Genomic DNA, 17,167 nt, shown 5'->3' with positions numbered 1-17,167 from the left:
AAGTGAGACACATGGCTTCCACGTGTAAAGCCACGTAGTATCTATATAGACAACGTAAAATTGCAATAAAATGTCTATCTCTGTCTATCCCTTATCATTACTAAAATATCTTCAAATTAATCGTTCCCTCTCTGGAAGTGGCAGCATATTCCCGAGTTCTAATCTAACTGAACCTTTCGTCTCTTGTTGACTGGGACTATATTTACCTTCTTTGCTGTGAGAACTCATGGTAATGCAACAAATGATGATGATGATGATGAGAATGATAACAACACAGCCAACTACAATGCCAACAATTACACCTGTTGCAATGCCACCGTCATCTGTCAATGGAGCTGGTGTATCCACATCTACAGATTGAGTTACAAGTAAAGTCTGTGTAGAAGATATAAGCATTATTCGACTAGATGCCGTGGTGTCGATCATATCCACATGACTTGAACCCATTACATTGCGACTCTGTGACACAAGCAAAGCAGCAGCGGATGATCCAGAGGTGCGTAACAATACAACAGGAGATGAAGGAGGAGTAGAAGAACTTCCAGAAGAGATGATAACCAAAGATGGTGCAGTGACTACAGAAACAGCAGCAGTTACCACCACATGTGTTAGTACAGGTGACAAAGACTGAGCAACAGCTGGAATTGATGTGGCAGAAGCTGAAGTGACAGAAGTTGATGTGACAGAAGCTGATGTAACAAGAGCCGAACCAGGGGCTAAGTTAGATGAAGCAATGGAGCGAGCAGAGACTACTAAAGTAGAAGTCGATGTAGCTGAAGTAGAAGTCAATGTAGCTGAAGTAGAAGTCAATGTAGCTGAAGTAGAAGTCAATGTACCCACAGTAGAAGACGATGTAGCTGAAGTAGAAGACAACATAGAAAAACCAGATTTAAGAGAGGTTGAAGTAGAGGTTGAAGTAGAGGTTGAAAGAGGTTGAGCAACAGACGACGCAAAAGTTACAACTGAAGGAACTGAGGCAGAAAGTGTAGAAACAGACAGTGCAGCGAGACGTGAAGTTGAAAACAAACTCTTCAAAGGCGTACCCGAAAACAAAACACTAGCTACATCACTTGCTGATTCAGTCCCCGCCACGGTCACTGTCGCTGACGGTGCCACAGTAAGATTATTCTTACCAAAAATCAACACAGTAGATGTGATGCTTGCTTCAACATGTTTCACACTGCTAGACACCAATGATGATTTGGCAGATGGCACACTTGCAGTCAAAGATGCTTCCAGTGATGAAAAGGCAATCGTTTGCATATCAGTTGTTGCAACAAAGCTAGAAGCAGCAGTCAAAGGCAATGCAGACGGAGACAAAACCACCGGTACTGAAGATTCACTCAAATATGACGACGAAAATGAAGCAGGGACCTTGTCTGGTGAAACACTTTCCGTTACTAATAATGTCGGCATTGGTGAATAAAACACGGTATTAGAAACTGTGGCAGCTTGTGAAGAAATCACAGCAGTTTGCATATGACTCAGTGACATTGTAGAAACAACAGGAAGCACAGTAGTATTAGCAATAATTGTATCTTCACACAGTGTACCGTTGAAGCCGTGAGGGCATGTACAATCAAATCCAACAGCACTTCGTTTACTACTGCATGTACCACCGTTGACACAGGGATTACTCTCACACGGTTTTCCACAAACGAAATGACCTAATTCAGCAGAGCAATTTTCGTTTATGGCATTACACACAGGATTGCCTAAGAATTCGCAGAAATCAATAAATATTTCACAACGGCCGCCCGTGTAACCAGAACACAGACAGAATGAGTTCACAGATGAAATTGGTTGTGAATAGTTTCGAAATGGATTACAAATGCCATGATCATTGCAGTCGTCCTTAGGATCAATGCATTCTTCAATGTCACAGACAGAGCCACGAAAGCCGACAGGACACTGACATGTGACATCTGTAGTTGAGTCGGCATGGACTGGCACACAAGTAGCTCCATTCTTACATTTCGACTCAAAGCAGTAATCGCATTCATACCGTCCCACTTTGTCGAGGCAAGGAAACTGGCCACAAATTTCATTTCCACCTTCCACTTCGCACTCATTAATATCATTTTCACAATAAAACCCTTTATAGCCTTTACTGCAGGTACAAATGTTGTTGTTCCTACCGACTGCCTTTGCAGAATCAAACGATGAATCACATACACCGCGACCAGAACAGTTGGCAACCGAGTCACATATTTTGGTCTCACAAAGAAGCCCTGTAAACTGTGGCAAGCAAACACAGGTAGAGGCAGTTCCATTGACATGATGACAAGAACCATTGTTCTGACAAGGCTCTGTATGACAGGCTAAAATAAAAAATTTTTACCAACCAATAAACATTAAATGTATGTATCTCTTACAAATGCATTTTGAAACGTCTACCAATTCAGTTGTCATATTCTTCCACGAGTATTCCACAACTGAGTTATTCAAGAATGGCCCCCTGGCAAACACAATGTGAACAGGTGTGTCTAAAGACGCATCCTTGGCATCGGCAGAAGTCAAAGAGCGATTAAAGGTCACTTGCATTGCATCGGGCGTTGCCCTGCCACTTGCTCCAAGTATAGCTGTTTGGTCAGGGTCAACTGGAGCATGAGAACTCGTCATAGCATATCTATCTTCGATAACAACAGTGCTGTTTACAACATATCCGGTGATCAAATCAAAGTTGTCAGAAGATGTTGAGCTTGTGAAGCCAATGCCTAACCATCCATCCCCTACAGTTCCTTCCATCCTTACATGAAGTGCGTTGTTTCCTGGATTTACATACCACGAAGCATAATAGCAACCCACTGCATCCACACCACATCCTCCAAATTGACAAACAGCTGTGGGAGAAAGTCCAGATTACGCATCAAAGCATCCATCCAAACAAAACATCAAAATCACTTACAATCACCTTGCAATGAGTAAGGAAGAAAAGCAAGGACGACAAACAGTCTAAATATTCCTGCGTACAGAAAACATCCATTGACACTAGGTCTATCAACAATAACGCCTTCAGGCTGCTGGCTAGGCATTTGGCACGGACTTTACTTTAGCATGCTAGATGAGCAAAAAAGATAACGCATACATCTTGTTTTACAGGCGATACTACAAGCGGTACCGTACTACAGGCGATGCCGTACTACTCAAATAGTGAGGAAACCCAGTAATAATAAACATGAACTTACCAGGACAAAACATCAAAGCACGTCCTTGCACAGCCATTACACTGTTCGACTTCAGCAAAATCCGGCAAACTTGACGTTGATATAGCACAGACAAGCAGTACAGTACAGTACACGTACGTTCAGGCGCGACAAAGGTCTGTGGTTTGCTCTGTCAAAACAAAACACCGAACGGAATTAATAGCTTTGACTGGTCATTGAATTTAAAGCTACCGTGGCAACGCTAGATGAACCTGCTGCGAATGTGACGAAACTTTAATTAATTAGCTAATAACTAGCTGTACGATACGCTAAAGGATAGTCTACGTACGTGTACACGTCAGTGCACAAATTGTAAGATGTCCGATTGCGAGCTTGATGATGTCACTTCCAAGTAAGCATCACGTCTGGTATGCAAGTTAATTAAATTCGTGGTGGCTCGACGACTTCCGTGTGGCCCACGCGCACATACACGTACATACTGATTGCTTTCTTCGACGACACCCAGTGACGTGGCACACAGAATCACAAACAAATGCGACTCATCTTACATTTTTAATTCTCTGTACAAATCGCGTCATCTACAGCGTGGAGAGACAGCTGATTTATAAAGTGTGTAGGCGCAAATTTCTACTCCTCGGTCGCAGATCGCTACGTCCATACGCGTCTGTCAACAACATCAGTAAACTCTTATGTCATTGGGCTGTCATTGGAATTATAACGCGCGTTAGAACACTTACAAGGGGCGGGGTTTACGTGATACTATACACAGCCAGTGAAGTGTACAGTCTAGTTGTCGTGTTTCAGCCGTACTGTTCATGTCACGTCAGTACAGCTTAATCAGAAACGGTTTGTATTTGGGAGACATGAGCTGCGCTCTTGATTCTGCTTTGTCACTTGAGTTAGACATCAGGAATGTCTTGAGTCTGACTGACCGGGCAGCTGCAGAGCAGGTCCGCACCGTTCAGACAGAAGTTTGTTCCGAAATAAAGTTTAAGCACGTCGAACTGGAGGATAGTCAAAATGCTGATTTGCTCAGTCATCTAGACGAGTGTTGCGAGTTTGTTGCAACTGGTCTAGCCAATTCGCGTGGCTCTGTTTTAGTGCACTGGTATACACAAGAGATGTGTGTACATTGGATTTTGGAACATTGCATCTGTGTCATGTATTTATAGCTTCGCTGGGGTTTCGCGTAGTGCCTCTGTTGTGATCGCCTTTCTCATGAAATCAGAGTCTCTGTCTCTGCAAGATGCGTTGGATCGTGTTCGAAAGCAATCTTCCTGTATTAGGTCGGAATATGAACGTTGCTTAATTTTGCAGTAAATATTTGCTTTTGTGTTAATTAACAAATTTTAGTCCAAATATTGGTTTCATGAAGCAGTTGAGTCTGTATGGAGAAATGGGTAATAGAGTTGATGAATCGAGCATGCAATTCAGGCAGTACAAACTTGAAAAGCTGGCGGCTTCTATCCAAGGTATTCACTGTATACATGCATGGATGGCTGACATTCAGCAGTAATAGATATGGTCGTGCGCATGTCAGGTGGAGAACAAGAAATTCCTGCAGCTGCTTTGGTTTCCGATCCCTTGTTGCAGTCACACAAATCAAAGGACACAGTCTTGCACAAATGCAGAAAGTGCAGGTGAGCAAAGACATGCAGATGTTTGTTGACTGACCGTTTTGTCATTGCATCTATTTGTCAGAAGGGTTCTCTTTACAGAGGATGCTGTGTTACGTCATGAACCAGGTAAAGGATCCGAGGCATTTGGATGGCGAACGAAAGCGAGGGAATCAACCCGAGTGACTGCCAGTGAAAACTTGTCAACAGTATGTAGCTCATACTTTACAGAACCAGTTGAATGGATGAGAGAAGGACTAAAAGGAGTCATAGAAGGCAAATTGCTGTGTCCCAAGTGCAACTCAAGGGTTGGAGCATTCAACTGGGCAGGTACATGTTGACTCTGTTAACAGTTAAGGGCACTGTGTGTGTGTGTGTGTGTGTGTGTGTGTGTGTGTGTGTGTGTGTGTGTGTGTGTGTGTGTGTGTGTGTGTGTGTGTGTGTGTGTGTGTGTTGATTATGTTTTTCTAAGGGATACAATGTTCTTGTGGACGGTGGATAACTCCTGCATTTCAATTCCATAAGAATCGTGTTGATGACAGCAAATATATTCCGGTATCACCTTTACTTAAAACTACGTAGAAGACTATGCCTGTATGTGCAATTATGAAAATGAACAATGACAGTTTATTCTAAATTACTCGAACTAAAAGCATTATTTTTTGCATCAAAATGTGGTTGACCTTAACTTAAAGAACAATTGATTGCTAACTCTAGGAGTATTATCCTCCAATGAGGTACTGTGGTATTATGGTGTAGATCTGTACTGCATGTGAATACAATACATATATATTGAACACTATAGCAAGTGTATTAATTACGCATCATCATTGTCGTCGTTTCAATTGTTTGCACATTTCCTTAAGGCTAAGTGCAAGTCAGCTTGTTTATCTAGAGTTCAACACTCTAACCTAGCACATTTTATTATTTGAAAATTGCCATAACAAATGTCAAAACAACTAATTAAATTAAACGTTCCGGTGGAGGCTTTTTCACTAATCCCATTTCCAAGCTAGTCACTTCTGCCTTATGTTCTTCATCTCGAGGACTGTATCCTCCGTGCTGTTTCCTTCTTGAAACTACTATAACTATTAGAATTATGACCAGTGATAATAGAGCAATCCCTGCAACTGTAGCTCCTCCAATAATTCCCTCAGCAGGACCACGAGAGCTCTCCGCTACTATTGTCACATCTTTGCTTCTACATTGATAACGAGGTGAATCATCAACTTCAGAACAAATGTGGTCTTCACTGCATGCTGCATTTGGTGAATTACACAAATCGGTACAGCCAGATCCAAAATAATGCTCTTGACAGTCACATGAGGGAACGTTATCTTGAATGACGCATTCACCATACCTGCCACAAGCAGTACTTCCTTCACATGATGGTATGTCGCAACTAGTGCCTGTGTAGAATTGTGGACAAACACATATTGCTTCTCCTTCTTGTATCATGCAAGTGCCACCGTTGCAATTTAAAGACCTACATAAACTAGTTTCACAAAGAGAGCCAGTAAAGTCAACGAGACAACTGCATGTAAATCCAGAAGTGTCAGGCTCACATCTACCACCATTTTGACAAGGATTCGATGAACATGGACTCTTATCAACAGAAGTTTCACAAAACCTTCCAGTGTACATATCTGAACAACTACAAGTGAATTTGTTTTGATCTGTTATGCAAACTCCATTGTTTATGCAAGGGTTAGAGTCACATGGATCCCCCAGAACCATTTCACATTGCTCACCACTGAAAGCAGGAGGACACGTACATGAATAGCCATCCCCACCCATGTGATGACATGTACCACCATTCTGGCAAACAGAAAATTGGCAAATGTCTGATTCACAAAGTTGTCCACTGTACCCGTTTGCACATACACAATCAGCGAACCCTCCAACCACCTGACATGTACCATTATTTCTGCAAGATATAGATGAACAGTGATCGACCATCACGGATGTCTCACACTGTACCCCTGTGAAAGTGTCTAAGCACATACAGCTGACATGTGTTCCATTGGCAGAACAAGTGCCATTGTTCAAGCAGTAGTTTAATTCACAAAACTTGATATCAACCATAGTTTCGCATGATTCCCCTGTGAAGTCGACAGGACACAGACAGTAGGCCATGTTGCCATTGAGATGACAAGTGCCATTGTTAGTACATGGGGAAGAAAGGCAAGGATCTTGACTTACCACAGCTGTTTCACAATGCATACCTATATATATAAAGGCAACTAAGAATTAAATCAAATTAATTTCATTCCTGTGTCATACCTGTGTAGTCACTTGTGCAAGAACACTGGAAACCATTACCTCCTGGAGACAACAAACACGAGCCGCCATTTCTACACAAATTTAGTGTGATATCACAAGGAGTCAGTTGTGTTTCGCATAGCTGTCCGGTAAAGTTGTCTGGGCAATAGCACTCAAAAGAGTCGATGTCATCAACACATGTTCCACCATTCAAGCACGTGCTGTTGTTTACCAAACAATTGTTAATTTTTGTTTGACATTGCATACCAGTATAATCAGGACTACAGATGCAATGGAAAGCTAGTGCAGTCTGAGTTGTCTGGCATGTTGCATTGTTGAAGCATGGATCCTCACTGCAACCAACTCCTGTTTCACATCGTTGCCCTGTAAATAGAGGAGGACATCTGCATGTGAAAGATCCTATCTCGTCAACACAGCTACCACCATTAAAACAGTCTCCACTTGCAGCACAGTCACTGATTTGCGACTCACAAAAAGTACCAGTATAATCAATGAGACAAAGACAACTAAAATTGTACATTGTGTTTATTATGCACAATGCATTGTTTAAGCAAGGATTAGAAAAGCAGGCATTGGCCATTGTTGGTGATGCCGTAGTTGGTGTTGGCATAGCGGGTGTTGGCATAGCAGGTGTTGGATGAATTACTACTGGAGTAGTAGAAGACTGCACTCTTAAAGTAGACATGAAATATGTAGTAACTGAAACGTCCAATTTTACAGAAACAGTTGGCAGTGGAGTCGTAGCAGGGACTTCAGAAACAAATGTTGTCGTTTTTGCTGATGAAGCGGGTGTTGGATGAATTACTACTGGAGTAGTGGAAGACTGCACTCTTAAAATAGCCATGAAATCTGTAGAAAATGAAACGTCCAATTTTACAGAAACAGATGGCAGTGGAGTCGTAGTAGAGACTTCAGAAACAAATGTTGTCGTTTTTGCTGATGGCACAGTTAATAGTGTGGTGAGCAGGGGCTGTTCACTCACAACAGCAAGTGTAGCCATATATGTTGTGTCTGGCACCTCCATGATGGGCAGTTGTGTCGTTGAGACAAAAACAATTGGCATGATGATATCTGAAAACAGTGTGGACAGTGTTGACATCACTACTGGAAAGCTTGCTTTCCTAGATGATGTAATAACAGGTGTCTCCACAACTGATGTCATGACTACCTCACACAGGTTTCCAGCATATCCACTAGGACATTGACAGATGATGTTATTTTCAGATTGTTTACATGTTCCACCATTGAGACAAGGTGCATTGTAACAATAGTCTTCCACCTCACAAATAGAGCCACTAAAAGTAGCTGGACAGATGCAATTGAATGAACCAATTTCAGACACACATGTACCATTGTTCAAACAAGGCTGCAATGTACACATATCAATTTGAGTCTGACAATTAAGACCTGTGTATCCCTTGAAACAATGACACTTGTAGCCACCAATAATATTGACACAATCACCACTCATGTGACATGTTTCATTATGTAGACATTCATCTACATCAAATTCACACATATTTCCAGTGTATTCAGAAGAACAATTACAACTATAACCACCAAACAAGTTGATACATCTACCATTGTTAAAGCAACTTGTGTCTGGAAACAGTGTACACTCATTAACATCGTGACTACAAAGTAATCCTGTGTATCGGTTGTCACAGTAGCACATAAAACGGTTCACAAAATCAATACAGCGACCTCCATTTTGGCAAGGATCACTGACACACTCATCAATCTGTGCCTCACACTGGTCTCCTGTAAATCCAGCTTCACAAGTACAGTTATAGCCATCTACAATGTCACTACATGTACCATGATTACAAGGGCTCGATGTGCACTCATCTATATCAGTATTGCAGATCATACCTGCATAGCCTGCGGCACAGTGGCACACATATGAACCATTTCTGTTCTCACATGTAGCCCCATTATGGCATAACCCTGATATTTGTGCACATTCATCTACATCCACATCACAGTGATCTCCAGTAAAACCAGACAAACAAATGCAGTTGTATCCTCCCATGAAATTGACACAAGTTCCACCATTGTTACACATGATATCATTACGGTGAAGACATTCGTCAACATCAATAGTACACCGATCTCCTGTGTATCCATTGGCACAGGCACAATGACCTCCATAACAAATTCCATGAACACAAGGCTTGGTAGAACAGAACTCTGTTTCACAGTTAATGCCAAAGAAGCCCAGTTTGCATTTGCATTGATAGCCATTCAGAAGATCTATACAAGAGCCTTGGCCAGTCACACAAGGGTTGCTTAAACACTCATCAATATCAGTTTCACAGTCATGTCCTGTAGATCCCAACACACACTGACACGAGTAACCTCCAAATAAATTCTGGCATGTTCCTCCATTGTGACACACTGGTATACTAGAGTCACACTCGTTAACATCAGTTTCACAATTTAATCCTGTAAATTGTTCAGGACATGTACAGTTATAGCCACCATGATAATTAATGCAAGTTCCATTATTTTGGCAAAGCAAAGGCAATATGACAGAACATTCATTAACATCTAAATGACAATCAAAACCATGAAACCCAGAAGAACAGAGACATCTGTATTTGTTGATTTCATCTTCACATATGCCATACACACATGGACTAGATAAACATTCATTTATGTTTGTCTCACACAGATTGCCAGTGAATCCTGCCGAACAATTGCAGGAAAAGGCGTTCACTTCGTCTTGGCACAAAGCTCCATTAACACAAGGATTGGAGTCACACTCATTGAGCTCAGAGTCACAATCTGCACCTGTGTACCCATTTTCACAAACACATTCATAGGAATCAACTTCATCATTGCAAGTGCCATTATTGGCACATGGTGTAGAAACACAGTCATCAATGTCAGTTTGACAGTTGTAACCTGTATATCCTGTAACACACTGGCACTCATAGCCTCCCACGGAATTTTGACAACTTCCACCATTGTGACATACTGGGAAAATTTCATTACATTCATCAACATCAATATCACAATGCAGTCCCTTGTATGTTTCAGTACATGTGCAGTTGTAACCACCCTCGTAATTATTGCAAGTTGCATTGTTTTGACATGGTGAAGATACTTTGCATTCGTCAATATCCATATGACACTGATCACCATCAAAGCCGACAGCACATACACACTGATATAGGTTTAGCTCATTGTTGCATGTGCCATGCACACAAGGACTAGAAGCACACTCGTCCACATCAATCTCACAATTGCTACCAGAATAACCTTCAACACACGTGCAGTTGAAACCTCCCAAATAGTTGTCGCATGTTGCACCATTGAAACACCTTTGCGTTATATTTGCACACTCATTTACATCTGCAGCACAACTATTGCCCATATAACCAGTGTTACATACACATCGGTATCCATTGACTTCATCGATGCATGTACCATGCACACATGGATAAGACATACATTCATCGATGTCAGTCATGCAGTCTTGGCCTGTGAATCCAACAGGACAGTCACAGTAGTATGAACCCACATCATCAACACAAGTTCCACCATTGAAGCACCGAGTCTTGCCAAATAAAAATTCGTACTCCAAACACTCATCTACATTCCTTTCACACATACTGCCAAAGAAACCAGGCCGACAATAACACTGGTAAAAATCCATCATGTCTCTACAGAAAGCACCATTACGACACGGAGATGATGCACACTCATCAACCATGACCATGTGTTCACAATGGCTACCTAGAAATCCAGTAAAACAAACACAACTATACTTTGCAATGTCCTCCATGCATGTGCCATTATTTTGACACGGACTCGATGCACATTCCATTATCTCGGTTTGGCAATGGTCACCAGTGTAACCAGCTGAGCACACGCATACATATGTATTTGCATCAGACTGATGACAATGACCTCTATTCTGACACGGATTCGACTTACACAGTGGCATGTCTGTCTCACAGTGAGTTCCAGTGTAGTACATAGGACACATACAGATGTAGCCATTATCATTCAGATAACACGACCCTCCATTCATGCATGGCTCAGACAAACAGTCCGTCACCTTGATATTACAAACTGATCCTGTCCACTCTGAAGAGCAAGTACATAAAAAACCCTCGTCCTTTGGTAGAGCTGTGCAGTTTCCACCATTCAAGCATTGATTCACATCACAAGGATGACCACATCGATAGAAGTCTGGTTCAGGAAGGTTAACACAAGTCTCATTGATAGCAGCACATTTCTCAGCACCAGAGAATGCACTACATCCCGGCAGTGTTATTTGGCAGTATTCACCTGTGAAACCTGAAGCACAGTAACATATGTTGTTACGGATACCTGAGCTAGACGAAACAGGTTTGCTGTAGTCAAACTGTGGATTACAAAACCCTCTTTCGACAGCACCACATGTGAGACCATTTTGACACAAGAGTGTCTCACACAGAGAACCAGTGAATGAAGGCGTACACCTGCACGTGTACCCATTCCCTGTAGTCGCCAGACAAGTCGCGTTGTTCATGCAAGGACTCGAGTCACACGCACCTATGGTTTAAAAACGTTAACATCACTGCAACCTATCAAACGGATACCCAAGCTGGTACAGACTTACTAGTAGGTGTTGTCTGCGCCTTGCACTGCACCAAAGCCGCTACATTAACAGAAAATGACAGGTTGTTAATGATGTCCGCAAAGACGCCCGTGGACAGCGCACACAGCAACACGCAGAAGACATTACGCACTGACATTCCCGCGTTGCAATGATCCACGTACCCGTCAAAAGTATTGCACAAATGAGTCGCGTCATTTTCCAGTTTCCGGTATAATGAACTCCAGCGTAAAGCAAAATGATAGCGATTTAACGTCCAACAATGGCTAGACTAAAGTAAAACCCTAGAATGCGATTAGACTATCCGGGAGAGGGCGTATCACATGCAGCAAATCCGCCCCCATACATTGCTTTCCTTTCCAGTACGCCTCGTCTTAATTAATAAGAGTAGGTCGACACCCTAGAAAGCTGTCTTGTGCTTCTTCACTTCAACCATGACATTGTGAATATTGATGAGTTCGCTGCGTACCGACATGCTTCTCATGGGCGGATGAGAGAAGAGTTTACTAAAGCGATGATAGTACTCAAGCAACTGCAGCAGAGCACCCTGAACACAGAATCTGCTATAATTCCAGGACAATTGGGTCCCTTAAATGCACAGGCACCTGAAGAATGGTTGTACCGTTCTTGAAGTTGGAGAATGTACGCATTACCTCATGGTCAATATCACCAATGGCTTTCTTCCAGTCTCTAGAGAAACCGCGCACCAATTGTTCCACATCACCTAGGTAAACATTTAAGGCAAGGCTAACAAGGAATGGCGCATCATTTGATAATATCTTAAAACATTACTTTGGCTAACGCGGATTGGTCTGTTAGCCTCTAGAGCTGACTCCGCATCTTTGACAAATGCTATCATACCACCAAACCCAGGAGAGAGTATCTGAAACAAAACAATAACAACAACTTCCTTTAAGCATACACCATGTGCGAGGCCAGAAGTAGAGAGATTGAAAATCAGAATGGCTGGATAGTGTTCAGTATCCCACCTCTTCAACAAACTCTTGTGTTCGTGCTTCCAGTAGTTGCTGAAAGCTCTCTGTCTCCTTTGCGTCTGTAGTTCTCTCCTAACACATATACTGTTCTCACATCTGTATCAGATTAGTTAATTCTAGAAGACTTACTGTCAGCACTGACAACATCATGTCATAGTTGTTGATGAGAAAGATAAGCTGCTCTTTCCGATGAGGAAACTCAGCAGCCATTCGAAGAATAAAGTTCTCCACTTCACCTTGCAATGTTGCCAGTGCTCTCTGTACCTGTCACCAAATTTCCAACTATGAGCTCATTGATCGAAACTAATATATAAATAATACACTTACTCTATCATCAGGATTGGCTTCATTAATGCCCACAATTGCGGCTGAAAACTCTGCATAACGTCTTGTAATCTAAACATAAGTTAGTTCATTTTGAGTATTATTGTAGCCACAGTTACTCTCAAAGCCTCAGTGTTGTATCTGAAAGAACATTCTTTTGCAGACCAAACTGAAGCTTCGAGCAAGGTACAAACTATATACATAGTGAGGCATAACATCAACATTGCTGAGTTTGGATGGGTCACAATCACGGATGCTGCCAACATTCAGATCCAAAATACGATCAAATTGAGGCCACAGCAATGAATCAATCTTTTCAAAATACCTGTAAGCAATAGACAACACACGCCTTATCACATTGCGTATTACTTGCAATCGATATATATAATTGCCAATAGTTTACGTGACCAAACAATGTTTCCCATTCTTCATAGTACTTATCCTATGAGAGAACAGAGAATATCTTTGTCTGGCCACAAGATATCATTAGTGTACCGATCAAGTGCAGGAACACTCCTTCTATTCACAATCCTCCGAAAGCGACCATTTAAGTGGATACACAAAAAGACACCAATGGCATCATAGCACGTGCTCACATAACTCTCCATATGTTTCTGTAATCAAACAGACACATCTTACAATACAACACAAACAGAGACTGCACACCACACATACTTGTAAAATCTGCAGTGTTCTCCCAAATATGGCATTAAATAAAGCAAGAGCATCATCGCCACTTACAGCAAAAAAGTCAACAACAAACAGATATTCTCGACAAGCATTGTCCAGAAGAGCATAATTCAAACTCCGATACAGGCTCTCATATGAAAACTGCATAACGTACTCATTGTTACATCACACCGTCACTGATGAACAGTATTCGCCAACCTTCTTGTCTGATTTTGCTGCAGCATGAGGAACAATCACCGGATCTTCAAGTTCAGTAGTCAACACGCATGCCCGATCTCCCAGTGTAAATATAGTTGATCGATTTTTCAAGGTGTTCTTGCTTGAAGAAAAAAACCCTAACACAAAATTCCTTGCCAATTCAAGTTGTTCCGATTTAAACATATCTATATTTCTTATAACATCTATTATATCTTCTTCCACTAAACTTCCAAAAACCAATATACTAAATGCTATGTACGAAAACATCAAATGGTATTTGCCATCTGATTGCATCAATGCCAACGGTTTGTTCAAATCAATTTATGTTTATAGACAAACGAAAAAGCACTTCAACTTTGCAGCAAATTAGGCTCTAGACTTAGAAACCTACTTCTCAAAAACTATGGGAGAGCATATAACTTTGCCACTAAACCACCACATTGCTTACACTAGAACTGATTTAAAAGCATTTGCTTAAGTCAAGTCCCGCTCAGTCAGTTTAATTAAAATAGACTTATCCCTACAACTATCGTACAACAACTAGCAACAATCGTGTCCTTACCTCGTCTTGCTGTATCTTCAGTGCCCATTAAATCACCTTTCTCAGCCACAACTTCATACTGTACACAGCAGCAACTGAGCAGTAATTCTAGCACACATACTGAGCTGGTTAACTTGTAATTTCATTAGACGTGACTGATATGTTTTGAAGTACGAAAAGAGAATCTTGCTCATCGTGTCTACATACTCATCTTTCAGTTCAGCTGCTGTATGACGATGATGAGCCATCAGAAACTCATTGAAGTACCTGATTATACAATCACAATCAACCACTACTATATCAACATAATGGATGACACATGTAGGCAACAAAGACAGACACACACAAACAGACAAAGAGAATTACTACTAAAAGACTATAAACAGATCAGCAAGAAAACAGCTATACAAACAGATAAAAATCGCACAGACCCAACAGCCATAGACACACAAGATATACCGAAATTTAAGCATGCTATTCTGCGGAACGTGATAATTTGCCATTGGTTTTCTAAATTGAGCAACAAATCCCATTAAACAGTCTCTCACTTTCGTGACAGCCTAACAAGCAAGCACTAATGTTTATACATTCTTCACCAATTGCAAAACAACTACAACACACTTTAAATTTCAGCCTTTCCAGCACATCTTTGACATCACCAATGGCTGCTGTATCCTTGAACTGCTGTAATTTGGCAAAGTTCAGCTTGTGATCCAGTTCATGCAGCTGCTCCATGAAATGCGTCTCCGTTGCAGGAGTGTCTAATACATGCCTAGAATATAAATGATACACAATGTAGCCTCTACAACAACAAATAAAGCCTCCACATACTTGACCATGCCATCAGTGACTATGATATCATCAACAAACTGGCTTAGCTCTCCACGAACAGCCTAAAATAAACATGAGATGACCAAATTACTGAATGACTGCATTAAGGATACCTACTACACTCTACTACTGTACTAGATTATTGATACCATTGCTGTAAAACTTTCATACATTTGATTCTGTAGTGTCATACCCACAAAGCAGAGGTAGACACCATGACCAAACATCAGCAAGCTACGCAGTCTTAATTAACAATCAGTGTCTTACTGTTGCAAATAGCTGAGAAACTTCAGGTACTGTACTGAGTGAGACCAAATTAAAATTAAGCAGCAACTACATTGTATGAAACGCCTGAGACCATACCCAAATAGAGTACAATTGACTATCTTAGTAATAAAAAAAAGAGTTGATAGTGCATAGTGTTGTACACTAACCTGTCTGTTCTTCAACTTAATATTCATAGACCAAGACTGCTCTTGCAGTGTCTGTATTTCTGAGCTAATGCTGCCAAGATCAGCCTGAAAAGTAGTCAACATCTGCTCCATTCTCTAATTACATTACACATAATCACACAACATATACAACAATAAAGAATCAAACAATGAACACCTCTAAGATAGTATCACACGACTGAATCTGTCTATGAAGACGAGCAATATGCTGACTTTCTTTGATGTCTAGAGATATGCGTTAAGTTAGTACATCAAGTCTCACTAATTTCCATGTACTCTATTCTTGGATTAGTTTGCAGCATAATGCACCAATTTGATGTGGTCAACAGTGTCTACTACAATCATTGAACAAAAACATAAAAAACAGAATGGCATCTATTTACTAAAACTACAGAGTAGTTGGTGTGCAACGTACACTGTATTATTGTACATACAAGTATTTGTATCAAATGACTTTGTACAAGATCGTAAATTAAGATAAAACTTCTATTAAACCCAATACAAAAGTGCATATTGCCATGTCATAACAGTGAATTTGGTGTGTGAGTGGCTGGACATCTTAATGTCATACAAAAAATACGTCCACATGTCCAATCAGCGTATTTATTTGCCTAAGCCAAAATTGTGTGCTGGCAAGTTGAAATGTTTCAATCATTCATTCAGTTTGTTAAACTTAATTGACACATCAGTAATCGCCTAATAAATTATCAACCTATAGATACAAGACATTGAAAAACCAATTACCGGTAATTTACAAATTCTGGGTACACTTCAAAAGCTGCTTAATTGTCTCGTCTCGCCTATCAAATCTTTAATATCATAAGGATACAATCTTCAATCGACTGATTCTCCACTTCTCGCAGTTCCCCTTCAATCTGACGTGAATATTGCCTCAGATCAACACCTTTCTCCAGCGCTTCCTGGACTAGTTCGTCCTCCAAGTTCTCTCTTATGTGTCCTATACGTTAATATTATTATTCCCAAAACCTGCGAATCCACGTGCATTGCTACATACCAGCAGCTTCATCCAGAATGAAGTCATCTTGTGACGTTAGATCTAGAACTCCCAGATTGAGTTCTGGAATTTCCTAACGTTTCACAAAATACTTTAGTTGTTGCTGGGGCTTTGATAGATGGAGTTTCTACCTCGTCTAGAGCTGTGTATTCTACTCTCTCCGCCATCATTTCCTTTCGTACACCTCACGCGCGTTATTATTATACCGTGGACTCCGCGTGCTCGCGCGCCAGAGATATATTAATCGATTTAACTGTTTAGAACTGAACTAAAGATTGCAATCACATCTTCATTTTACAACACACCAAACATCGCATATTCTACTAGGTAAACAGAACAGTTAACTATAATTATAGTGTTTTGGAAAAATCGTCAAAATTGAATTTTACATTGCAAGTTCCCACAAACAACTGATTGATAGTTGTTACAGTTTAGAGGTCCAGTAC

General features: G+C 41.0%; 3 protein-coding genes across 4 annotated transcripts; 1 reads left to right on the top strand and 2 right to left on the bottom strand.

Moving 5' to 3' along the window:
• Position 1: 1 nt before the first annotated feature.
• LOC134190797 (uncharacterized) lies at positions 2–11,336 on the bottom strand. The gene is made up of 6 exons (XM_062659312.1): positions 7,067–11,336; positions 5,753–7,008; positions 3,189–3,336; positions 2,909–2,965; positions 2,376–2,843; positions 2–2,321 (listed from the first exon to the last, which is right to left on the bottom strand). Exons 1-6 carry the CDS (start codon positions 11,103–11,105, stop codon positions 112–114), a joined length of 8,178 nt encoding a protein of 2,725 aa, XP_062515296.1. The 5' UTR covers positions 11,106–11,336; the 3' UTR covers positions 2–111.
• Positions 3,771–5,732, top strand: LOC134191239 (dual specificity protein phosphatase 12-like). 2 transcript variants are annotated; one of them, XM_062659838.1, is made up of 6 exons: positions 3,771–4,275; positions 4,340–4,453; positions 4,521–4,639; positions 4,708–4,807; positions 4,869–5,113; positions 5,256–5,732. In XM_062659838.1, exons 1-6 carry the CDS (start codon positions 3,983–3,985, stop codon positions 5,363–5,365), a joined length of 981 nt encoding a protein of 326 aa, XP_062515822.1. In that variant the 5' UTR covers positions 3,771–3,982; the 3' UTR covers positions 5,366–5,732. The 2 variants fall into 2 exon arrangements, with proteins under 2 accessions (XP_062515822.1, XP_062515823.1); XM_062659839.1 differs by lacking the exon at positions 5,256–5,732 and having other exon boundaries at positions 4,886–5,048.
• Positions 11,337–11,864: 528 nt separating the features above from the next.
• On the bottom strand, positions 11,865–16,915 carry LOC134191238 (vacuolar protein sorting-associated protein 52 homolog). The gene is made up of 20 exons (XM_062659837.1): positions 16,853–16,915; positions 16,722–16,794; positions 16,536–16,664; positions 15,864–15,931; positions 15,689–15,802; positions 15,255–15,316; positions 15,045–15,195; positions 14,883–14,983; positions 14,558–14,690; positions 14,445–14,502; positions 13,883–14,019; positions 13,670–13,825; positions 13,490–13,608; positions 13,196–13,319; positions 12,998–13,066; positions 12,800–12,934; positions 12,665–12,742; positions 12,468–12,558; positions 12,281–12,399; positions 11,865–12,222 (listed from the first exon to the last, which is right to left on the bottom strand). Exons 1-20 carry the CDS (start codon positions 16,889–16,891, stop codon positions 12,076–12,078), a joined length of 2,103 nt encoding a protein of 700 aa, XP_062515821.1. The 5' UTR covers positions 16,892–16,915; the 3' UTR covers positions 11,865–12,075.
• Positions 16,916–17,167: the final 252 nt, after the last annotated feature.

This window comes from Corticium candelabrum, chromosome 15, assembly GCF_963422355.1.
Source record: "Corticium candelabrum chromosome 15, ooCorCand1.1, whole genome shotgun sequence".
Classification (NCBI taxonomy): Eukaryota; Metazoa; Porifera; class Homoscleromorpha; order Homosclerophorida; family Plakinidae; genus Corticium; species Corticium candelabrum.
Note: the sequence above shows the minus strand (reverse complement) of the source record. Positions and strands in the feature narration are given on the sequence as shown.

Bases quoted from the DNA above. Each gene is read 5' to 3' on its own strand.
- LOC134190797 (XM_062659312.1), bottom strand. From the start codon at position 11,105: ATGAATGGAGGGTCGTGTTATCTGAATGATAATGGCTACATCTGTATG. The intron at 7,009-7,066 runs GTATGACACAGG...TTATATATATAG, and splicing joins TTGCACAAGTGACTACACAG to GTATGCATTGTGAAACAGCT. The intron at 3,337-5,752 runs ATTTAATTAGTT...TTGTTTTGACAG, and splicing joins AGCCTCCACCGGAACGTTTA to AGCAAACCACAGACCTTTGT.
- LOC134191238 (XM_062659837.1), bottom strand. From the start codon at position 16,891: ATGATGGCGGAGAGAGTAGAATACACAGCTCTAGACGAG. The intron at 16,665-16,721 runs GTATGTAGCAAT...ATTAACGTATAG, and splicing joins CATTCTGGATGAAGCTGCTG to GACACATAAGAGAGAACTTG. The intron at 13,826-13,882 runs GTTGGCGAATAC...TACGTTATGCAG, and splicing joins CAGCAAAATCAGACAAGAAG to TTTTCATATGAGAGCCTGTA.
- LOC134191239 (XM_062659838.1), top strand. From the start codon at position 3,983: ATGTCACGTCAGTACAGCTTAATCAGAAACGGTTTGTATTTGGGAGAC. The intron at 4,454-4,520 runs GTCGGAATATGA...AACAAATTTTAG, and splicing joins AAGCAATCTTCCTGTATTAG to TCCAAATATTGGTTTCATGA. The intron at 5,114-5,255 runs GTACATGTTGAC...TGTTTTTCTAAG, and splicing joins TGGAGCATTCAACTGGGCAG to GGATACAATGTTCTTGTGGA.